This window comes from Rhyacophila brunnea, unplaced genomic scaffold (assembly GCF_057557595.1).
Source record: "Rhyacophila brunnea isolate RB1 unplaced genomic scaffold, BYU_Rbru_1.0 scaffold_2, whole genome shotgun sequence".
Classification (NCBI taxonomy): domain Eukaryota; kingdom Metazoa; phylum Arthropoda; class Insecta; order Trichoptera; family Rhyacophilidae; genus Rhyacophila; species Rhyacophila brunnea.
The window spans coordinates 29408187-29431661 of record NW_028232859.1 but is presented as its reverse complement, the minus strand read 5'-3'; the positions used below and the strand labels follow the sequence as shown (position 1 = coordinate 29431661).

The 23475-nt window shown below is 28.3% G+C and overlaps 2 protein-coding genes across 3 annotated transcripts; one reads left to right on the top strand and one right to left on the bottom strand.

Moving 5' to 3' along the window:
- Positions 1-284: 284 nt before the first annotated feature.
- Positions 285-16384, top strand: hui (hase und igel). Its single transcript, XM_085946398.1, has 4 exons — positions 285-349; positions 5761-5955; positions 6781-6880; positions 15892-16384. The coding sequence occupies exons 1-4, from the start codon at positions 295-297 to the stop codon at positions 16034-16036; spliced, it is 495 nt and encodes a 164-aa protein (XP_085802524.1). The 5' UTR covers positions 285-294; the 3' UTR covers positions 16037-16384.
- Positions 16384-22388, bottom strand: LOC147072174 (uncharacterized). Of its 2 annotated transcripts, none has more exons than XR_015070578.1 (2): positions 21790-22388; positions 16384-18014 (listed from the first exon to the last, which is right to left on the bottom strand). XR_015070578.1 is itself a non-coding variant. In XM_085946396.1 (2 exons), exons 1-2 carry the CDS (start codon positions 19201-19203, stop codon positions 16777-16779), a joined length of 1278 nt encoding a protein of 425 aa, XP_085802522.1. In that variant the 5' UTR covers positions 19204-19310; the 3' UTR covers positions 16391-16776. The 2 variants fall into 2 exon arrangements, 1 of the variants encoding a protein (XP_085802522.1); XM_085946396.1 differs by lacking the exon at positions 21790-22388 and adding an exon at positions 19164-19310 and having other exon boundaries at positions 16391-18014.
- Positions 22389-23475: the final 1087 nt, after the last annotated feature.

Here is a 23475-nt window from a genome sequence, read left to right as displayed (position 1 = left end):
AGTGGATAAACATAATATCGAGTTTTAGGCAACAATACAACTGATGTTATCTTACAATTTAAAGTAAATGCTTCCGGTGTTGGCGATAGCGTATGACAAAGATACAAATATGTTATAGTTCGAAACGAATCAATGCGTTAAGTCAATTACCATCTCTGCGAGATGACCACCGAATGACGTTGCCAGGTGCTGCGGGATCAATCGTCGGGCCACGTATATTATAGCAAGCATCTCTGTTTTTAGCCTCTTACCGGTATTTAAACGAATTGTTGACTTATCGCGGTGTAGTTCGCGATGGCTCCTCTATCTGTGCTGTTGCTGCCTCTCACATTTGCGCTCGTCTTCGCAGGTGCGTAATAATTAAATTAACATTTATTTACCTCTATTCAATATTGTAGTTTACGCACGTGAATTGCATTTTTTGTAAATACAGTGAACTTTCAGTGATCTTAACGTTATCAAAATGATTTCTGTCACTTCTATATTCATCCTAAAACAATTCACATTAAAATAAAAAAGGAAACTAAGATTGAATACTAAAATAATACACAAACTTCATATCTGTTTCTATGCTGAATCCAATATTATTAGATAACGTTAAGAAAATAATCGTCAATTAAAATTTGAAACAATTCAAGATATTTAACCAAATGAAATTAATGAATCATATGAATCTATAATATAATATGTATAGATCATTGGATCAATACACATTTCGACGTTTTATTATTTTTTTTGCGTCGCATTACTTAATATGAATATTTATAATAGATTATTGTATTATTAACTAAAGATTCTGAAAGACAAATAATGGAAATTATATTACATATTGTCATTATCCAAAATGGTTATGTTGTTATACATATTTTCACTATGTCATACTAAATATAATTAAACTGTTTTTTACAGTTTATTTATTCATAGATTAAAAACTTGTAATGCAATCGTGTATGATGTTAAATATAATTTAGTAACCACTAATTTAAAATACTTAGTTGATTGTTGAGTCTTGGTTAAGTTAAAGTTAATTTAAAAAAAAATGTTAATTAGATCGTTATTTCACATAATTTTAATAAGGTTAGGAGCCATTTCACACACTTATACGGACATCGTATTTATCAAAAATACACTATTGCAGCTTTTCATAAAAAATCGACAGTTAAAAATGTATATTAAATCCAAGCTATGTTGGTTGAGAATGTATTATTTAAATAAAAAAAGTTACGAAAAACTAGCACGCTATTTATGGTTTTCGAATCCTTAAAAATGCTGTTATGATGTCACGACATTTCGATGAGAAAAAAAATCGTGTATATAATATATTTATTTATTTATTTTATTATTATTATTATTATTTTCATATCTATGTATAACATGCAGATACTTTGGAGAAAATAATAAAATGTTCAAGATGAGAAGTAAATTTAAAATTGTATAATTAAACAAGTTTGGCTGCAACAAATGTTTTACACGCAGCGCTCGAAATGGAAAAGTTTACGAACCGGAGCGCTCGACAAATTTTCGGAAGATATTTACATAGTCATCAAATCGTATGTGTATTTTATGAAAATAAGTGTGTCAGATTTTCTATTCTATGACCTATCTAGCTCAGACGCTCAACATATTTTTTCCACGAGACGGAGCGATAATTTTACAAATTTCACGAGCCGGAACAGCGCTCCGGTGCGTTCCGTTCCATTTCGAGCCCTGTTTACACGTGATATGTATCTTAGGTGTCATACATTCGATGAAAACAGCCTTGGAGGCTTGACTCATGACCTCTAAGTTTTGTTAAAAACAAATTATATATAACATGACCACCAAGTGTCATTTGAAAAGTTAGAAATTAATATTATTCGATTGAAAAGTAAAGATTCAAAATATTATCAATTACATTTGTAACGGCTTATACCTACACGTCATTTATTGTGACCTATTAACTTACTTTTAAAAATCTTACGAGTAGTTTGTAGCAAAAACTAATAATATGCACCTACATAGCCAGCTGGTATTTTTTTTAATTTTTTACTTACAAACTCCACAGACATTACAATTATTACAAATATAAAAAATGTAAGTAGTTAATTACAATATAAATAATAAAGTAAAACAAATAACAGGCGGATATAGAGGTCATCATTAAATAGACAAAGCCACGATATTATATTATTTAATTTATTCCATGTTGTTAAACATAGCACAATAATGGGCATTTTAACACCGCGAATGGATATCAAAATCGTCATATTATATTGATACACATCCATTACATCACTACGTTCGATCTTATGAGCATCATAATATGAGCCTCCACAGATTAGAGGTTGTATTAACAGATTTGTATTGTTGCGAGAAATGTATGTTAACGAGTTCTATAGCCTATTAGGTCCATATTCTGAATCCAAACACACATTGAAAACAAATTTTCAAGATTTCAATTCACAAATTTGTCAGACATGGGATTCGAACTTGGGACCCTCGACATTAAAAGCCGACACGCTACCGCTCGGCCATCGTGGACTCATTCATACATACACAATATTGTTTTTAGACACAGTCTTATAAGATTTGCAATTGGGTATTTGATTACAAACATTGCCCATTCTATTTAATACTATCATATTATCACCAAGACAAGTTGTATTCAAGTTATTATTATTGTCAGGTTAAGAGAAGACACAACGATTACACAATATAAACACATACTTGAAAAATATGTTTTTATAATATTATGGAATTCTCACTAAAGTGATAGAATTCTACGAAATATGATGAATATATTTATTTATAATGTTTAATAGTTCTAAATATTATGAGCACGATTTAAATTAAAATTTGCTCATAAGTGATGACGTTCATTTTGTAAATAGTACCTTTGCGTCACCTGTTGTATCATGTTGATGTCCACTGATATTTATTTCGATGGGTAGGTATTTATTGATAAATAACAGAATAATGAATTTTTATCTAGTGAATAAAATATTATAATATTTGTTTCATTAAAACAAGTTTCTTGAAGTATAAATATTTCAAAATAACATCACTGCCATGCCAACATAATCCGATCCGATCCCAATGCCAAAGGTAGGTAGGTACATACTGCAAAGCATAATAATGTGAATCATATCATTTCTTTTATAGTAAATGTTCCTAATGATTGTATTGTTTATTACATAATAGTTGGTTTTAAACCCTTTGTATGATGGTTAAATAACCCGCTACCCATATTAAATTAAAAAAAACATTTATACCGATGTCAAGTTCAATAAATAAATGTAACAACCGTGTATTCGTAATTTAACCGGCGCCAGCGAACTGTTTGCCAATATTTTCTTGCAAATTAAGCATTGTACTTCATGATTTTGTTTTCGATGTTTCTAAATTCAAATGATAATTAAAAGTCGATATCTTGTTTTCGATTTTGAAAAGAATATTACGAAAAATTAGGATTTTTTTCGGTTTATCCCCATTCTTTACAAATTCGAGAATATGAGATTGAAATGCTACGGACGTGCATTTTTATTGGGACTTTTGGTATAACTTCAGCAATCTCTGCTTGATTATTGCCAAATATTGATATATTGAACACGACAATATACTTTTTAATTTTTTAAATTTATACCGACTTTCAGAATTCGATTTCTGGCTTCCAAGGTTGTGGCGAAATTCCGTTTCTACGATCTTTTGAAGAACTGAGATTTAAAAATTATGTTATATAAAAACAAAAGCATTTTCCTTGCGATTATCTATTTAACTTTACATCAGAGGTTTTCCGTTGAGTTACTGGCGACTCCCTGGGAGTCCCGACCCACAGATTTTCAATCCGTGGCTTATGGTATAGTTCATTATTTTAGACGTAAAATATGCAAGCATGCATCTATAGACATATGAATAAAATTATCAATCTGTATCAATGTGAACTCAATGTGTTTTTCTTATTTTCTTGATTATATTCCCAACATCAGTTAGTTACACGATGAAAAGAAAAACATATATTTGTTTTATAAATATGCAAATTCTATTATATGCATGACTGTGTATTACTTCCGGTATTTAACAGTTCGTAGATCTCACTAATTAATAATATTTTTCACTCGTCAAAAATTTTCATTTCTGAATAACAAAAAACAACGATAATCATGTATTTTTACAAAATTTCCGACTAAAATGCTACCAGTTGTTTTTTTATTATGACAGTTAATCATATTATTGTATATTATGATTGTTTTGTGAATAGGTTGCTTGATTTTTTAATCGTAATTGTGTATTAAAAGTACAAGGTGACTGTGGTAACGAACACATCATCAGTGGGAATTTATATGACCACTGTGATCATTATATACAATATATTACACATACTTTTTATTATAACTCAATTAATATAACATCAATAATTATTATTTTTATTGGTTTAGGGTTAATATAAATTTTGTTACGGAATACTTAACTCATTTACGTTACATGGAATTACTTTCTTATATACTTAACATAAATTGTAACGTTTGAGTTTTTTTTTTAATAAAATTTATATAAGTAATAAATTTATGATAATAATTGACCACTAAGTAAACGCTGGACATCTTGTTAAGATTTTTTTTTATTTATTTAATAATATGGATGTTACGCTATAGTTTTTTTATCCAGATAAACCGTCAAAAGTGGGCACCGAGGTTTAGTTACAATACCATATTAGTTTAATATTTTTTCTCAAATATATGAAAATGGACAATAGTACCTAGGCAATTTGATATAAAATAGCAGTATATACCAGTGACCTTAAACTAGATAATTTTTAATAATTATAAATTCTTAATAGAAAGGCATTGGGTGCCAATATTTTTTTTTTTAAAGAAAACATTTGAATAAAATCGATTTAATCTACTGTGAAGGACATTTCTAATTGATGTTAACTGTTGATTTTCCTTTAATTTAATTACATATTCAAGTTTGTAAAGATTCTTATAGGCTAGTTAATATGGGCAATAGAATAATAAATGGATTGTGATACATAATTATTTGAAATAATGTACCATACATAAGATACATAATCAACAATAAATACCTACTAAGAAATACAAATTTTCCATAAAACTGGTTATATTATTCGCGTAAATAATGTTGATTGCGACGTTTTTTATATATCTCGATAAAAACGGACAGCTCGATCCGATTTTATGAGAAATCGCAGTTTGGCTTATATTTTCCCATACTTATAAAATTTTGAAATATTTAAAATATCATGTACTTAATATATAATTACAAATCGCAGAAATGTTCTACGTTAACATTGAATGATTTCAAAATTTAAAATATGTAGGTAAGTATTATTAAATATCGAAAAATTGTCTAACTGTCAAATTTCTAGATAACGTTTTTAAGCTCACAGGCAAGGTTTTAAAATCCAATTGAACGCAACATTACAACCTGGGATTAAACATTAATTATTGTATTTCAAGGATCCAATGAGTTGGACTGAGTTGGAATGACTAACTACCTTTTCTCGTTGTAAATAGTTAATACCTTCTATTATGTGGAGGTCTATAATATTATGCTCCTTTTCTGATAATTCCCACGTTAATCAGATTAAAATTATAAGTTAAATTGCCCATTTTAACATCCTACCAGCAATGCGGATCGGATATCACGTCGTTTTTACAGTAGTTAAAACTGTATATTAATATATACATATATAAAAAAACATTGTTTTATATTAATATAATAAGCAACTATTCACATTTATATTATTTTCTCTATTTTCAGACGTAGCATACTATGTGCCAAAAGCTTTCTACACAATTGACAAGTTCGGCCATGAATCCGCGCCCGTCATGCTGCTAGGAGGACCACGTTTCCGCCGAAATGCTTTTGGATCCTCGTCGTCTTCTTCTTCGTCCAGCTCATCTAGTTCAGGGTTTGGACCTGGACAGAGTTACTCTATTAGCACGAGCAGCGGTGGTTAGTACCCATATTAATTATAATGTTTGTCTGTATGTAGTCAACAAAGATTTTCGTCAATAAATTAACTTCCAGGAACATTACAATGAAGAGGGATCCTATATGCCAACAGAGAACGTAGCGGAAAAATAAGAAGCTGGCAATTTGAGATTTTTTTTGATAATTTACAATTTCAACTGTATTAATTAATAAATATGTATCTGAAAACATTAAAACGATTTTTTTGAGTCAAAGATAAACTTACAATTGTAAAAAATGAATTTGTCACATATTTGGTACATAGGTTACGTTATTACATTATTTTTATGGTTATATTTATTATTAAAATTTAGTTTTCAATTTTTTTACGGTTTAGATTTTTGACTAATTCGTAGTTTTTATATTTTTTATATTTATTTTAAAAAACATGTTGTGACTTCGTCGCGCAAGATCTCTTGTTTATGCACTTTAAGGAAGCTAAATAATATGATATTCTAACCAATCTCAAAATAATTCTAATGTTATCCTTTTTGGTTTATAACCTTCGATTCTTCGATATATAAATAATTGGACGTTTATTATTCAATATAATTAATAATACATTTATGTATACCAATGTAAATTAAAAACCACATTTGTGGAGTAGGTGTGTACATAATATTATGTAAATCAGGATAAGAAACTTTTTGTTCATAATAATATCACCACATTAACGGTATTAATTTGCCCATACAGTAACATTCTATCAATTATGGTAATCTCAATTAAAATATAACAAATTTGTATACTTATTCCCGTTTAAATTTATTGATTTGCTATTTAAATGAATGGTTGATATGTTTTCAGGAAATGGATATGACCCCTATTTGACATCCGGTGCAGCATACCAACCCGGATATCAGTCCAATACATACAATAGTCCTGGAACTTTTCATAGCGCCCCAGTGTAAGGTTTAATTATTATTATCTATACTAAATTATGACCAATATAAATATTTAAGCATGGATAATCTAGAGTGCTCTTAACTTCAGTTATTTATTGATCCTCTTTTTAAATCTATAATGGTTTAACAAGCAATAAAGGTCGACAAGAATATTCATAGATATAATATACAATAATTATTAGTCACAAAATTATATTAAATTAAATTGTGTGATGGTTCCAATAACAGGCAGACACAACTTTTGATTTGTATCAAGGGCTATATTTTAAATGGGTAGGAATTCTTATAATATTCAGTTGAAGTGATTTTATTAAAGCTAATGGATGAGACATAGTGGTATGTAGATTTTATTTTTCTTAAAATAAAGCACGAGGTGTTACTTGCTAATTCGTTATGAAGGAAATTTACTTTATTAACTATTTACTCGATGTAATATTGTGTATTGCAACTTTTACAATCAAGGAAGATTTCATGAATATCAAAATATGATTTCATGGTCTTACAATGAATGGCGATTCAAAGAAATAATCTCGCTACTTAGATATTGGCTCGTTTGGTCATCATGAATACAACAAGCAAGTAAAAATAAGTCGTGACATGATAAATCATGCAAGATAGAAGATTCTTTTGAGTATGTGATAAGCTGCTCACCCAAGGCTGTTGACGTGTAGTTTTTGAAGGTTCCTTTTAATATAATTAATTATCGGAAATTGTTAACGTATTTGAATCAACAGATTTTATTTTGATAAAATAGTTAATTTAGCAGAACAGGTAAAACGTTTTAGCTCACTTATATAACTGAATGATTGATTGCATATAATGCAAAACAACAAAAAAAAACCATTAAAAAATGACATTAAATTTGTATTATTCAATTTAGGTCTTTTTATTTATAATTTACCTCATATACATGCATATTAGAAAAATAATGGCACCGATATTTTTTCTATGTTTCTCAGTTTCTGATGTGTTCCGAATTATGTATGTTCAATAAATAATACTATATACGTAGGTACTTAAAAATTGTGTAATATTCATTGAAAAAAACTTTAATTGAAAATAATATGAAACGGAAAATTAAATTTATACGATACTTGATGTACTTGTATCATTTTTATAAGCTTGTTTTCTAACTTATCTAGAAATATAGAAAAATAATCGTGTATGAAAACAATAATTTAGGTATAATGTAAAAAAAACTATTAATTGAACTTGCGTTTACGCAGTAGGACTTCTTTAAAAAAAAGACCTAACATAGTTCCTTATTTAATCATATTAGTTCAGAAACCTTTTACGTGAGCACGATTCCATTTATTATAATATGTTTAACATATCTTTGTATTAATTACATTTATTGCAAAATTATATTAAAAAGGTGCCTACTCATTGTAAAATAAATTCTAAATATGTTCAATTCAAAACTAAATATTTTTTAGATTAAAACATTAAAAATAAAAATGTTTTTTATTTAAAATCAAGGATAAACTTACAATTTAAACACAAACATTATAAAATATGAAATCGTTCAATCATAATATTACATTTTGTTTTACGGTAATAGTCATTACTAAAAATTTGTTTATTAAATTAATTTTCTCTGATGCTTAGAAAAGACTTTTAACTAATTCATAGTTTTAATGTTTTTTTGTACTTATGTATTCAAAAAAAAAAACATCGATTTACTTATATAAAAATAATAAAAATGTGTATTACTTGAAATCCCTAATATTTATATCGAATCCAAATTAGGTATGGTCACTATAGTGATGCTCGATTTTATATAAATATAAAGGATTTCACGGTATACATATTTACTTTTTTTGTAGAAATCAAAGTTTTTTAAAAATATGTATAAAAAACATTAAAACTATGAATTAAATTAGTCAAAGATATTTTATGTACAGTATAGAAAACTTATTATGACGACAAAATAATATTTAATAGTAAGATGAACGAATGCAAATTTTGTAACGTCTTTTTAATTGTCAGTTTATTCTTGAATTTAAATAAAAATATTTTTCTTTTTAATATTTTTAGATACATATTATGTATTAATTAAAATACTTTAAAATGTAAAACATAAAAAAATTGCAAGCTTCGTATTTTTCCGCTAGGTGACTCATGTATGGGGAGTGAGTATTCACCTAATGAGTGTTAGTTATACGAACTTGACATGTATGATATTATTATTTAACTAGTACCTACTTGCATTTCAATCTAGTTCTTTCCCAGAGGTTTTAATTGAAATGTAATGAATTACTATTAATTTGTCAATTTTGATCTAGTTACATATTAAAATCCCATATATACTAAAGAATTGCTACATTCATTTAAAAAAAAACTATATCCTTGACTTTCACCATTCAATGTAGGTACTTAACATTATCCAAAATAAATATTATGAATCATGAATGAAATTATTGGTGTTATTCATGTATTGGTCTAAATTAATTGACATGTGTAATTTAAATATTTTTAATATTTAGTTTATCAAGATTGCTATAAAATCAAAACACCTTCAAGTTCACATACATACAATATACATAGGTAATTGTAATAATTGCATTAATTATTATTATAGTCAATATGTATATGTAAGTCTACTTAATGCATTTTTTAAATTGATAGTTAGGTATAGTAATAAAATAACTGTTTGGTTACACATACTGTAACAGCCGTAATTATTAAAAATAATGTTATATTCGAAAACATCTTTTTTTGCTAATAATTGGTTACTATAATATAGAAACATTATGTCATTCGCATAAATAAAATATGTAATAATTATTGTATTTGAACAATAATAGAATCAATCTACCAATGGTACCTATAATATATTCATAGTATTCATATAATATATCTCATTTTTATTGATTATAGAGCATCTACATACATATTATTATTATATAATAAAGAATACTATCATAAAGTACTATGTATATAGAAGTTTTTTAGTACTTTGCCATAATCTCTATCTAAATATTATTTCAAATTATCTTATTACATTTCGGTAACAAGAAACCGCAACTTCCGCTTATATTTTACAAAGTAAACGCTGAACAAAAAGAGTACGTTTTTTATTACTTTGTGTAGGTACGTCAAAAGTTATTTGATTGCATTGAATCCCATTTAAATAGGTACTTAGATTTAACTGTTTTTCACGGTCTAAAATCTAAAATAATACGTTCGGACATTGAACTTGGCTCAAAAACGATCATTTCACATTGTCGATTGCACTATTTTATGAAGGCAGTACTTACTCAAATTACCCAAACGATTGTACTTACGACAGAACGGTACAAACGAGATGAGATATTTCTAAGCCCATTATTCTTGAATAAAATCTATGGGGGAAAATTTGATGCGGGGTGCTTATCGATGTCTACCCACATATTCTAATATCTTTTCGTTCGTTTGATGTTTTATAATTTATTCATCATCTCGGTCACTCCTTATTCTGGATGAAAACGTTTTCTTGCCATCCAACACATCTCGGATCTTTGTCTCAATAACATCTACTTATTTTCGCTTAACTTGATTATTTCATTGCACTGATAGGCAAATAGATAGAAATCTCTTTTGATATTTCTTAGATACCACCAGTTGAAGAGATTTATCCAGCAATAACCAGCCGTGACTGACTTCCTCGGTATCCATTTCTTTACCAATAACTTTACACATCGTATTATGTCGAATACTTTTATTTTCTCCTTTAACCTTTGATTTATTTTTTAATTCCTGCCCTTCATACCCTATATGCATTACATTATCCAATCTCTGTAAATATTTTGCAGCCATATGTTTGAATTAGAAGAATATATTGGTTAAAACATTTCGCTTCCGGGATAATGGGAGGTTACTCTTCAATAATTAAAGTATTTTAACGTATAATTAGTGTACCAGAACCAGTGGCGAAGACTCGATACAATGCTCTATTTTCACGGTTACGTAAAACATAAAAAAATATTTAAATATAATGCTCACATAAGCAATTGACAGGAATAACGCGAATTGATTAATTGTGTCGCTACATTTCAAAATCAGCCAAGTCCACCTTTAGGTATTTTTGACTCTTTTGTGAATTGCTGAAGAACTACTGCTTTCTAACATGTTTGCATTATGAAAATGTGGAATTTATTAATTTTAAATATTCTATACTCGAAATAACATAAAATTTTACCCTTGTGACTGTGTATTTGAGAAAACAAAAAGCTGTTTTCTCCTATGCATCTATTATGGACTATATTGATTTTGAAATCTAGCGAAACAATTAATCAATTCGTAAGTAATGCAATTACAACGTGAGAAAGTGGTGACACCTTCAAATACTATGAAATTATTGAGTCTGTAATCGTATTGCATGAAAATAATGTGATTGGCGAGCTTAAATAAAAATGCCTTTGATATTATACAATAATAATAATTCTTATTTATCTTATTAATTCGACCAGGGTTTTCAACTTTCGACATCTCTATGGGTTTACATAGACACCATGTACATAGCATCGAGATTCAGTTTTGTTTATACTTTACAAATATGATGGCAAGATGCCGAAAAGCGAAATCCGCGTCGCAATATGCAATAGCATGATTACAAATTTCATAATATTTTTAATAGAAAATATTTGTTAGCAGTCAAAGTAGAAGTTATTATAAATACTGAAATAAAGGTATTTATATTTATTATAAATAATAAATATAGCAAATTTAATAATCCATAATTGTCGAAAATAAACTAACTTCAGTGATTATATCCAGTGGTGTAGTGCTAAATAAAATAGTTCCGGGTCGCTGTTTTTAAAAATCCCAATAGCTACCCTGTACTTTTTTTAAATATGTATACATTCGACGGATAAGTAAAAAACGATAAATTCGTAAAATCACAATGATTATCGATAGACACAAATCGAAGCGACCTAAAACAACCAATTTTTTCTATAAACCCTTCAAAATTTGACTGACTGAATACACCACTTACTTACACAATTTCTCATTTTTTCTAAGTTAACAATAATGACATCATTTTATATGTATATTCACGTGATTGAATATTATCGTGTTGAACTTAATAGGTATTGATGAGAATCGTTTGAAAAATTTCCGTGTTTCGTCCTGGAAAAAGTCCTGGGATCACTCTATAAATATGTCCATCTGATTTTTATATTGTTATGGGATATTATAACAACCATTAAAATTATGCTTATCGCATGTTATTTCATAGACGTAAGAATTTATTTAACAAAAATATTTGAAATTTACGTTTACATACGTACCACAATTATTATTGATGTGGCTACTTGACTGGCCATAAAATATTTAAATATAGATGTGGAAAATTATTCATGAATTTAGTTACATGCATGTACGTCGTATCAATGACCACACCTGTAAAACATTTTTAGATTTATAGGCAAACTGTAAAAGAGCCTATGCTTTATTACACTGGAAAAGCGTAAAATAATAATCTTAATATATAGGTCTTCGTTGATTGAACTGTCACTCACGTATTGTGAAACAGACTTTACGCACGTATTGCCCATAATAAACGTGCAACTGTAAACTCTACGTAGATTTGATACAAATTCACTTGGATCGATGTGCACGCAATATTGTATTATTAAATTTAAACTAGAGCAACATTAACAAACGGTATCTTTATTAAGAAATTGATAAATTTATTACGTACGAGAACATTTTGTTCTTTTTTTCTAATATTACATTAAGGTCAAGATATTATACCTACAACATACAGTAGAAAGATGTTTTGTCTATTAAATCGGATGTCCTAGACGTAAAATTATCATCAAAGTCTAAATATTTTTTTTATCGGCACTTTATCAGTTTATACGCCTTCCGTTTTGATCGAATATCTTTCTACATAATAATTGGTCTTCCTGGAAAAACCTTATTTTTGCTTATGGCGCCCTAATTTTTAACATTCCCTCAATATGTTCTGCCTTTGAAACAAACAAGATTGTTTCATTGTTTTTTTTTGAGATATGTAATATGGATTAATAATTATTACAATAATACGAGGGATATGTACCCACAATTCCAAATGTACACAAAGTTGTTATGAAATATCAGCAGGACTGAGAACTAGAGCCAGTAGCTTAATTGAAAAACCACTCGTTCGAATGTATGTAGATTTAAATACCACTAAGTTAGAGGATTTTTTATACGTATTTTATTTACATATTTTTATTTATATATTTTTATTTATATATTTTACATATTTATTGTGTATTTTAAATGTACATTCTTATCTCTTGTGTAGTATTAAAAATTAGTGAAAAACATAATATGTAGTACTTATTCCATATTCTTTAATAATGATTAAGACTGGTTTAGGCAGCTTCAATAGACCATTCATCAGTTGAAAACTTTTTATTGAAGCGGGCAAAACTGGTCGTCATCATTAAAAGTATTTGACGTAAATACTGCTAGTACATACTGTGTTATATTTTATTAAAATACAAAAATAGGGTTGTTTTAATGCCTACGTGTAATATTATGTTTCTTATTTAATTTGCATATTAAATATTATGTATGCGTAACATTTATTAGTAATATAACTGAAGATAGATTTATGGTCCAAAACAGCTTTCAACGTAAATAACTTAGAATTAACAAAAATAACTTTGTTTCAGTTCGATTTTTCTGTGTCTGTGTTTATCAAATTCAGTAGATTATAATATTAAAGTTGATTAAAAAAAACTTTAATTAAACACGGAAATAATATTTTTACTTTATAATTTATTAGTATTAGATTATAGTAAATATGGGTATAGGTACTTAAGTACATAATATATTTTTTTATAAGATTATGTTATGAGATACTACCAGGAAGACAAAATGACATGAGAAATGATAAGTCAATCAAATACACAAATTTAAAATGGCATAATAATAAATAAAATTTTTAATTATGTTTATTATGGCCATGTCAAAAGAGGTGTTTATTTTTGAAAACGTGCTTGTCTCCACAATATCGTATGTCATTGACTGTTTGTTTGTCGTTTCCGTAATGAGAAAGCCAACAACGATGTAGATTTATGACCATATGCTAAAAAGATATATTAAAACTGTAAACAGTTGGAAAAAGAAAATTGACAATAATGACATATACCTATGACATGCTATTGCTTAATAAAAGAAAGTCTTTTCAAATATTGTATTATGGTTGATCTTAGAGTGCAGTATTATATCCATAGCTCAATATTATCGGATACATTGTTATATTTTCGGAAAATTGACCTTAGACAAAAAACGACGACCAGTATCTTTTTAAATAATGAATTTAATAATAATTTTATTTTTATTTGTTTAATTTTAACGTCGATTGTTCAAAATATATTTTCAAATCATATGAAATGAAATCAAATGAAAAATCCACTTTTGTAACAGAGTTAATTAGTTAAAAAATGATACTCAAAATATTGTTTATAGTGGAATATTGCAAAAAAATACTATTTGTAACGTCACAGTTATTAACAATTTTCTTTAATATTCCAGCGAGTAGGTAATAGGTTTTTGAATAAGTTCGCTAGTCTGTCTGAATAATACGCACTTAGCTGCAGTGGTCAAGTGTCCGGCTACACACATTATTGTCATTTGAAGAAACTCTTGATAATAATATACCCAAGTATAAATAGAAAAATTCTAACAGTGAGATACTTCTCTATAAATTTGTTTGATATATTTGATTTGAATATTTGATTTAACCGTATTTAACGGTGCACTTTTAAGAGCGACCGTAATACCTCTGCAAGCGAATTTTAAAACTGTAATTGAATATATTGATGATTTTCATTTAAGCAACACGTACTTATTTATAAACGTTGAAAAGATTTTTGTATTATTTTATTAAAATAATAAACTTACTTAGGTATGAGCATTTTTGGAAGTATTTTTTTAAACTTGTAAGTAGACACTTATGTCATATTTATTTTAATGAATATTTTTATTAGGTACCAACATGTAGTTGTTTGGACACAGGTGACTAAACGTTTTTTTAAAACCCATATTTTACCTATATATAATTGTAATATGAAGGATTTTTTTAAAGTTGTAATTTTATTTTTTAACTAAAAAAGTAAAAATAAAATTTTATGTTCTTGGATGCGTGTGTAAAATGTATTAATTTGCAGTTATTGCTAAAAACGTTACTCTCACACTAAACTAAACCTCAATTAAATCATTAAAAAATAATGGATATCATAATATTATAATGTCCAATATTACTGGTACTATTTTTATGTTTACAAAAGAATAATTGAACATAGCATTATAATTATATACTTGAGAATTTTAATATTCATTAAATTACTCAATGAAATCTAATAATAGACACAAAACTCACTAAACAATAGTGTACATAGATATCGTTGTGAACCGGACCTAGGCGCGTAACCTGGCCAGTGCCACCTTGACGAATCATTGTAGGTAAGTACATAGTTAACGTGAAGTCAGGTTTCGCTGTTGACCGACCGTTGCTCATCGCATGAAAATTTAATTTACATTAGGTATCTATGTAGATTTATGAATAATAAATTGAGAACACTTTTATTATTCTGTTGGTGTTACCTGGGTACTATAATTATTTAATTGAGTAGGTGTGTAGGCGATAACCAATATTTTTCGCTTTAATTATTATAATACTAAATATGGAGACGACATTCGTATTGACAGTTCGGCTCCTCAGTAAGGGTGATTTACTGATTTTGAATTAATCGAGTTTGAACAATGAATTCTAATATAATATATTATACAATGTTGTGTATATTACAGCGTATGATTATGTGTAGCAAAGCCTTAAATAATGCCATAACTAAATAAAAATCAATAAAAGTTATCTGGTTTGAAGAATTTATTATATGCGGAGATCACACCTATGCCATATGTAAATAATGACTAAAAGTCTATTTATCATGTTATGTAGCTGCAATTATTAAATATTTTTTGTTTTCCTTTATTTAATTAAGTATTCATTGTTTGTGTTGTATTTTTTCAGTATTTACAGCCGTTTCGGGGATGACGTGGCCGGAGTAGGCATCTCAGGTGTGTCATCAGGTGGAAATGGTGTATTCTCAAGTTCTTCATCCGTACAAGATTCAAATGGAAAAGTGTATTATACAGCTCAAACTGGAAAATTCTAATCGATTTTTTAAAGTTATGTATAGTGTCATTAGATTGTGTGCCAACTATAATTTTATTGTAATTATCTGACCAATACTTATATATTTTTGTTTTATACTTTTGGTGATAAGAAAATTAGTGGAAAATTTTATTTTTGGGTAATGTGGATTTTATAAATATCCAGGGGTTTGTCAAATATTGGCAAAAGGTTTTATTTTACGGTATTCTTGAATCTGTGTGGAATATAATGTAGTTTATATACTTCCTACAAACAGTGATATAAAATGTAATATATTTAATTGTAACGAACCAAATTAGTTAAGTACTTACGCATTAATAATTAATTAAATAAAAAATACGCCAACTTAGTTGTAATTATTTTATTGTCAACACAAATAAAAAACCAAAAAAAAACAATTACTTATAAATAAACTATTACAGCGAACATATTGTAGTATTTTTTTTTATTTAAATATTTACTGAGAAAAAATATACTTCATGACAGAATTTCAAGTAAACATTTCTTTTCGATGATATTAAATTTTCTAATTCATATATTGTTCAAGTCTGTACTTTTTTCAAGCAATTACTTTTATATAAAATTAGACCTCTTTTTATATCACACAGAAAGTACATAATATTGTACAACCACTTTTAAATTAATGTTCACACATAGAAATTTCTCACAATTGAACACACTTTATTTTCATAAGTGGTTATTATACCAAGAAATTAGTTTAATAAAGCACGTTTAACAGTATTATTGCGTGTTTTGTTCTGGCAAAGTCCTGAATTGTAAGCCGCTAGGAAGTTCATGAGGTAACTGCGGATAATTGGGATTAGGATAATCATAGCCTTGAGGTTCCGGTGCAGGAATCTCATTAACACTGACACCATCACCTAAAGAATTTACTCCATGGATACTTATATCAACTTGACCAATGTTCCCGCCGTTACTAGCTGCTGGGACTGGTATGACAGTGGGCGGCGCTGCATATCGTTGGTAATTGTAATTGTTATTATTATAATTATTTGGGAATAATCCTGCTAGGAATGGAAATTTATTCAAAATTGGATTGTTATTGGGATAGTTTGGGTAGTTTGGGTAATTTGGATAATTGGGGACACTTGGGTAATTTGGATAATTACTAGGATAGTTACCGGGATAATTATTACTGGGATAGTTATTGGGATAGTTTCCATTTCCTCCCGGGAAACCTATAGTATTTACTCCCGGGAAACCATTAGTATTAGCTCCAGGGTACTGAGGATAGTTATTATTGTTGGGGTAAGATCCTGATATCGCATCGAAGAAAGGCCTAAGAAACTTATTGGATGCCTCTTTTGAAATACTGGCGACAACGTCAACAGCGTCATTGATTGGATTGGAATTGCCTTGATTATAGATCGGCCTGGTTTGAATAACGTTCGGCGGAGGATTATTATAAATAGGTCTCGTCTGGATAAAATTAGTTTGGGGTGGATTATATATGGGTCTAGAGGGTTGATAATAGATTGGAGTATTTTCCACGTAATTGACCTGTGGAGGATTGTAAATTGGTCTAGTCTGGATGTAATTTGGAGTAGGTGGGGTGTAAATAATAGGTCTTGTTTGTATGAAGTTCTGCTGCGGTGGATTGTAAATCGGGCGTGTTTGGATGATATTTGGTTGTGGTTCAGAAACTATTGGACGCGTCTGAACGAAATTATTTTGTGGTTGATTATAAATTGGCCGTGTCTGTATACCATTTGGCACCTGAGTATTCACTTGTACAGAATCCAAGCTATTTGAATTGAATAACGGTCTGGTCTGTATAGGGATGATTGGTATTTCTGTAATAGGTTCAGGGTCCTTGAAAATTGGTCTCGTTTGGATATCCGGCTTGGGGTAGTTGTAGCCACTTTCTGCTTCAACGGGGATAGGCCTCGCTTGAACTGGCGGTGCTCCATAAAGAAGTTCGGATACATCTCTCGGAGTTCTGGAACTGTCGCATTGTGCTATAAAATATAAAGCAATTTATTAATTAAATAGTTATGCAGCGAATTTAATATTTACATAAATTATCATAAGATTATAGTATTCAGTTAATAAGGATTGTCTGGCATATATCTGGCAATTACAAAAATAAATATTTACAGTTTTAAAATGGATAAATTTTATGAAATTTGATAAATACTTTCAAACAATCGAAACGACTATCAAAAAATATAATTATCAATAAATTTCAATATTTACAATAAAAGATCACCATTGAAAACCAAATTTCAGTAAAATCCTTGTGACATAATAATATATATAAGTATTATGTATCCAGATAAAGCGTTCAAAATACTATCTGTATTATACTTTCAAGGTGTTGGTATAATAATAAAGTAAATTTTTAGATAAAAAAGGTAAATACAATTATTTAATAAATATGATTACAACATCCACATAGTATTTAAGATTATTATTGGAGACAATCGATTAGACTAGAACGATGCTTAATTTTATCATGGAAGATATTTTACCTACCTATAACATTTTATTTTCGGTTAGGTTAAATATTGTATTTACCATTACATATTATACTGTTTTTATATCTACTTATATATTTACAATAAAAACATAATATTAAATAGGCACTAAATTTATTGTTTTCTTTCAGATAATTAATAATATTACGAGATCATTTGTTTTATTTATAATTTTTCACGGTATTTAAATTCAAATACTCTGAAAAAGCCATAAAATATTCTTTAATAGTATTAAATAAATGTCAATTCTTGTAAGAAAGATATTGTATAATTTAAAATAAAATACAATATGTAGTATTTATTCCACATAGTTTAATAATAATCAGGACCTGTTTCATCGGCTTCAATGGGACTTTGTCATCAGTTGACTTTGATTTTATTTTAATTATTAATTTATAAAGTACTTTTAATTACTTTTAATAAAAATCTATGCACAATAAAAATAATTATTTACCATCCTTCTTTATCTTTAACACGAATCACTATTGAAAATAAATTTATATTTTAATTGCAATTTAACTGTACGATAATTTTATTGTAATTATGTACGAAGTTATTTTTAATTTAATTCTTTTCCTGTCTACTCTAATTAAAACTATGTATTCCTATAATATAATTATATTCACATACCTGCAACTAAACACAACGTTATCAATAACAACACTCTCATTTTGCTACCTTTCTCAGCACAAACTAACCAAGAATCGAAACTAACTACAAAAGAAAACTATCAATTGATCGTTATATAGTTTTCATGTGTTTGTTTTGTGGAAGAAATCCTTGAAGTGGTATGCATTATTGACTATGTAAAGAGCAATTGACAAATCCTCTTTAAGTTTTGACTATCTCACCGCTTTTATTTGCCTTTAGTTTGTCTCTTTCTCGATAACTTACGCGTAGAATTTTAGAAATTCGTACAGAGTGTCCATATATATAAATTAGACGTTTAAATTATTACGAACAATTCGAACGAAAACAATTGAATACGTAATACCTTCATCAAAGCTTAAAACCTCAGAATGACATTGAAAACTTATTATGAGAATTTTAATTGGATCCTGCTTCAGAATTCTTGTTCGTAATAATTATAAGCATTCTTTTGCATACACGAATGATCGTAATGCCTCTGCAAGCGCTTTTTATAACTGCAATGTAATAGGTACATTTTATATATCGATAAATTCCATTTTAAATAATCAACACGTACGTACCTATCTAAAAACAATTAAAACATTTTTTTTTAATTCACAACGACACAAAACTCACAACTTAGAAAAAAACTAAGTAATATAATATTATAATGTGTGCGTTTTTTGAGTCACATTTATATTAGTACATACATTGTATATTATGCATATCTTTCATTGAAATGCTATTTTTGAAAAAATCATGGCTTTAACGTATGTTTACTAACATACTTTAGTTTTAACGTATTTTTCCGATTTAAAAAACGTCAATTTTTTATAAAATATATTTAAGTAAATCAATAAGTACATTTTAAAAACCTATTTTTCAGTATTGATATTATGGCCACATCAAATCTCGATTTCAAATTAGTCAATAAATAAAAAACAAGGTAGGTATACCCATTTTTTTTTATAAAAATCGAAAATTTCATAATTTTAATAAATCCGAAGAAATTGTGTATTTTTGTTTCCTTTTAAATAACTTATTAAACAACATTTTAATACTAGAAATATCCATAAAATAATGAAAATCAAATTGTAATGTTCTTAGATTCATACGTATTGATTATTTAAAATGTAAGTTTTTTGCTAGAAATGTTACTCTCACCCTTAGGCATACACAATATATATTTTTTTAAATAGAGATCAATTAAAAACTTCTCAATTAATCATGAAATGTTTTATTTGCATGTGAATAATTAGAAGTGTTGTAATCTTTAGGCATTCTATAAATAAGTATTGGAGATACGACTACCCAACCCCTTCTATTGCATTCAGGCTGTGTTTCGTGATATTATTATGTACAATGTGATATTAGTACAACACATAAAATGAAACTAGATTTCAGCTATGCACGATCAAAATAAACTATCAAATAATTTGTAAGTATTACAAACGGAAATTTTGAGAGTTTTGAAAGAAGTTTGTGCAACAGAAATACAGACAGTTTTCGTATAGAGAAAAATCTATCTTATAAAAATGAAACAATAGCTGATTATATAATGTAAAGTGTAATCTTAACAAGGAAAAATTGTTATTTATTATCTGATACGTTTCCGGTATCAAATTAGGTAGGTATATTGATTAAAAAATGTAATTTATTTTTAATATCAAAGTTAACGTAAATGATAAATATGAGTAATTTTAATGTGCTGAGTGCGTTCTTTTTTGGTCGCCATGTATTGTCAAACAGTTATTGCAAACATAGGTGTATAAGTCACTGTTTTTACTTACACACGCCTCTTTAAGGTAACCGATTAGATAATATTTCAAAATCAATGTGTGCAAACTGATGCAATAAAATATGTCTACAAATATTAACGATAATGATGATTAACAATAGCAATTTGAAAACCATCAATTGAATAATAAATTATCTACGCATGTTTTAACGATTTCCGTTTGTATAACATTACTATTATCAATGGCATTACAGGTCGGGATTGGTCTCGGTTTAATCCAACAGTATTACCATCTCTTCGGATTTGCTTTAAATCGCCAGTTGGACACACCGATAGTATGTAAGTCATTTTCTACTTCGTACATACAGCCACCGGAGCAGTCAGGTGGTCTTCCGGCCATCATCCACAATCGTCCATTCTTTATACTAATTTATATTATGAAGTGCATGTCCTACCAAGCGGAATCTTCGGAGCTTTATAGTCATCACGATGTTGAACTCTTCATGATCGTATAACATTATTTTGAAAACTATATTTTATTTGCAGGGTATGAAGAAAATGTAAGCCAACGACATAGGTAATATAAAATAAGTTTATTGGCTCAATTTTGCACTGCCATCTTTCCATCGAGTGTTGAACTTTTTTATGCATCTTGACGGTACAGCATGAATTCTTAATAATTTTTATGCTTTCATCCATCAAATTTGTAAAAGTTTGGTGTTAGTAGCTAGTAGCTAGTAGGTAGGTAGGTATATTGTAAATAAAATTTGTTCGTGATTTTAAAATATTCATTACACGCAAATATAATAATGCGCCTTCAACGTTTTCATAACAAAATTCTCCCATAACTCTTCCAAAACAAAATTTGGTATGAAATATATTACCTACCTTATCCAAATAGTTACTTCTTGAGTGATTTTACAACGAAATCTAGTTTCGGTTCCTTAATTTTCCACCTCAACGTTACTCTGCCATCCGTTGTCTCCAGTTTTTCACTTTAGCAACTAACAGGTCTTGATATTATTCTTCACCAAATTATTTTCCCTGCGTAGTCGATGTTTTCTAATAGGTATCTATTTTCTCCCTGAGCACCAACAACTATCTTCTATAAGATTTGTGGGTTCATTCATATCATGTGACAGGAGTCACGACCATCTTATTTGGATCTTTTAAATGATCATGGAGAGTCGAGGATACTTGTATAAATGATATTATAGTTCGCCATTTACCGGATTCTTCATAGTATCCACTTAAAAAGATCATTGTATGTGTTACAATGTCTAAGGCTAGAAAAATCTGTAGATGATTATTTGGTGTTTCAACGCCCACGATGGCCGAGCGGGTAATATGTCAGCTTATAATGTCGTGGGTCCCAGGTTCGAATCCTGGGTCAGGAAAATACACATATATACCTATATTGTTTTTCAGTGTGTGTTTGGAGTCAGATTATGGACCTAATAGGTTGAGCGAGTGGCTAACATCCATTTTGCCTGCAAAAAATGTAGAAAAATACATTCGTTATGTTTATGTAAGTAAAAAGTTTTATTGTAAGATTGTTCCTGATAAATGTGTGGGCAAATTGCATCATATTAATAATTAAAAAATCGATCAAGACCCCGAGATTCTAGGCTTTGAAAAGTGAATTAATATGTATGTTACCATACTAATTAACTGGACGGGGTGAATAGATTGATGTCAAATAATATTATCAACCATCTTTTCTTTGCGGAGTATGTAAATATATTTGATTATCCAATTTATCACTATATGTATTGAACAAAAGATTAACAACGATTCATGCATACTAATAATATGTTGAGTTATCAACAGATATTTACATGGGTGAAAATAATAAAGCAACTATTTTTACGTAATATGTCAATGATTTATGTCGTATTATGTATTACTTTTTCGACGTGTACCAATATGAGTGTTAATTAAATCTGAAAACGGGAAAATTTTGGTTTAACGACATTCTCAATAAAAGTGTATGTCCAGATAACAATGTGCAGTGGCGGCTCAATGACTTTCTAGATGGTGGGGTTTAGCCATTAATTATTAAATATAGACACCTACCTACTTTCTCATATTATACATTATATTCCAAGCTACTTATAATAATATGATTTTATTAATGAAGAAATGAGTAATTTTTCAGAATAAATAATGTGATTATCTGAGTCGTTACTTAATCGCATCTAAAAAGCTTGCAATATTAACATAATTATATGCGGATTATATTATGCGGATATTAACATAATTAATGATAGTCATTATTAAAGTCTTATAACAAATCATCAGGCATTTTTACTCACCTAGTGGTTATTTCATTCCCTCCCCAGTATCCGTATACTAACGCTTATGCATTCACATTATTTGTAGAACGACATTTTTGTATCTCTATATATTATGACGGGTTTATAAGGATAAAATAAATTAAATAGTTGATTTAATCATGTAATTGTAATTATTATAATTATAAAAATATCGGATGTGTATTTTTGACATGACAACTATGTGGGGATGGTCCCTATGAACCTTAATGTAGAGCCGCCCCTGACAATGTGTACAAAT

Excerpts from the sequence above, each read along its gene's own strand:
- hui (XM_085946398.1), top strand. The coding sequence starts at position 295 with ATGGCTCCTCTATCTGTGCTGTTGCTGCCTCTCACATTTGCGCTCGTC. Across the intron at positions 350-5,760 it reads ATTTGCGCTCGTCTTCGCAG|ACGTAGCATACTATGTGCCA; the intron begins GTGCGTAATAAT and ends CTCTATTTTCAG. Across the intron at positions 5,956-6,780 it reads TATTAGCACGAGCAGCGGTG|GAAATGGATATGACCCCTAT; the intron begins GTTAGTACCCAT and ends ATATGTTTTCAG.
- LOC147072174 (XM_085946396.1), bottom strand. The coding sequence starts at position 19,203 with ATGAGAGTGTTGTTATTGATAACGTTGTGTTTAGTTGCAG. Across the intron at positions 18,015-19,163 it reads AACGTTGTGTTTAGTTGCAG|CACAATGCGACAGTTCCAGA; the intron begins GTATGTGAATAT and ends TATATTTTATAG.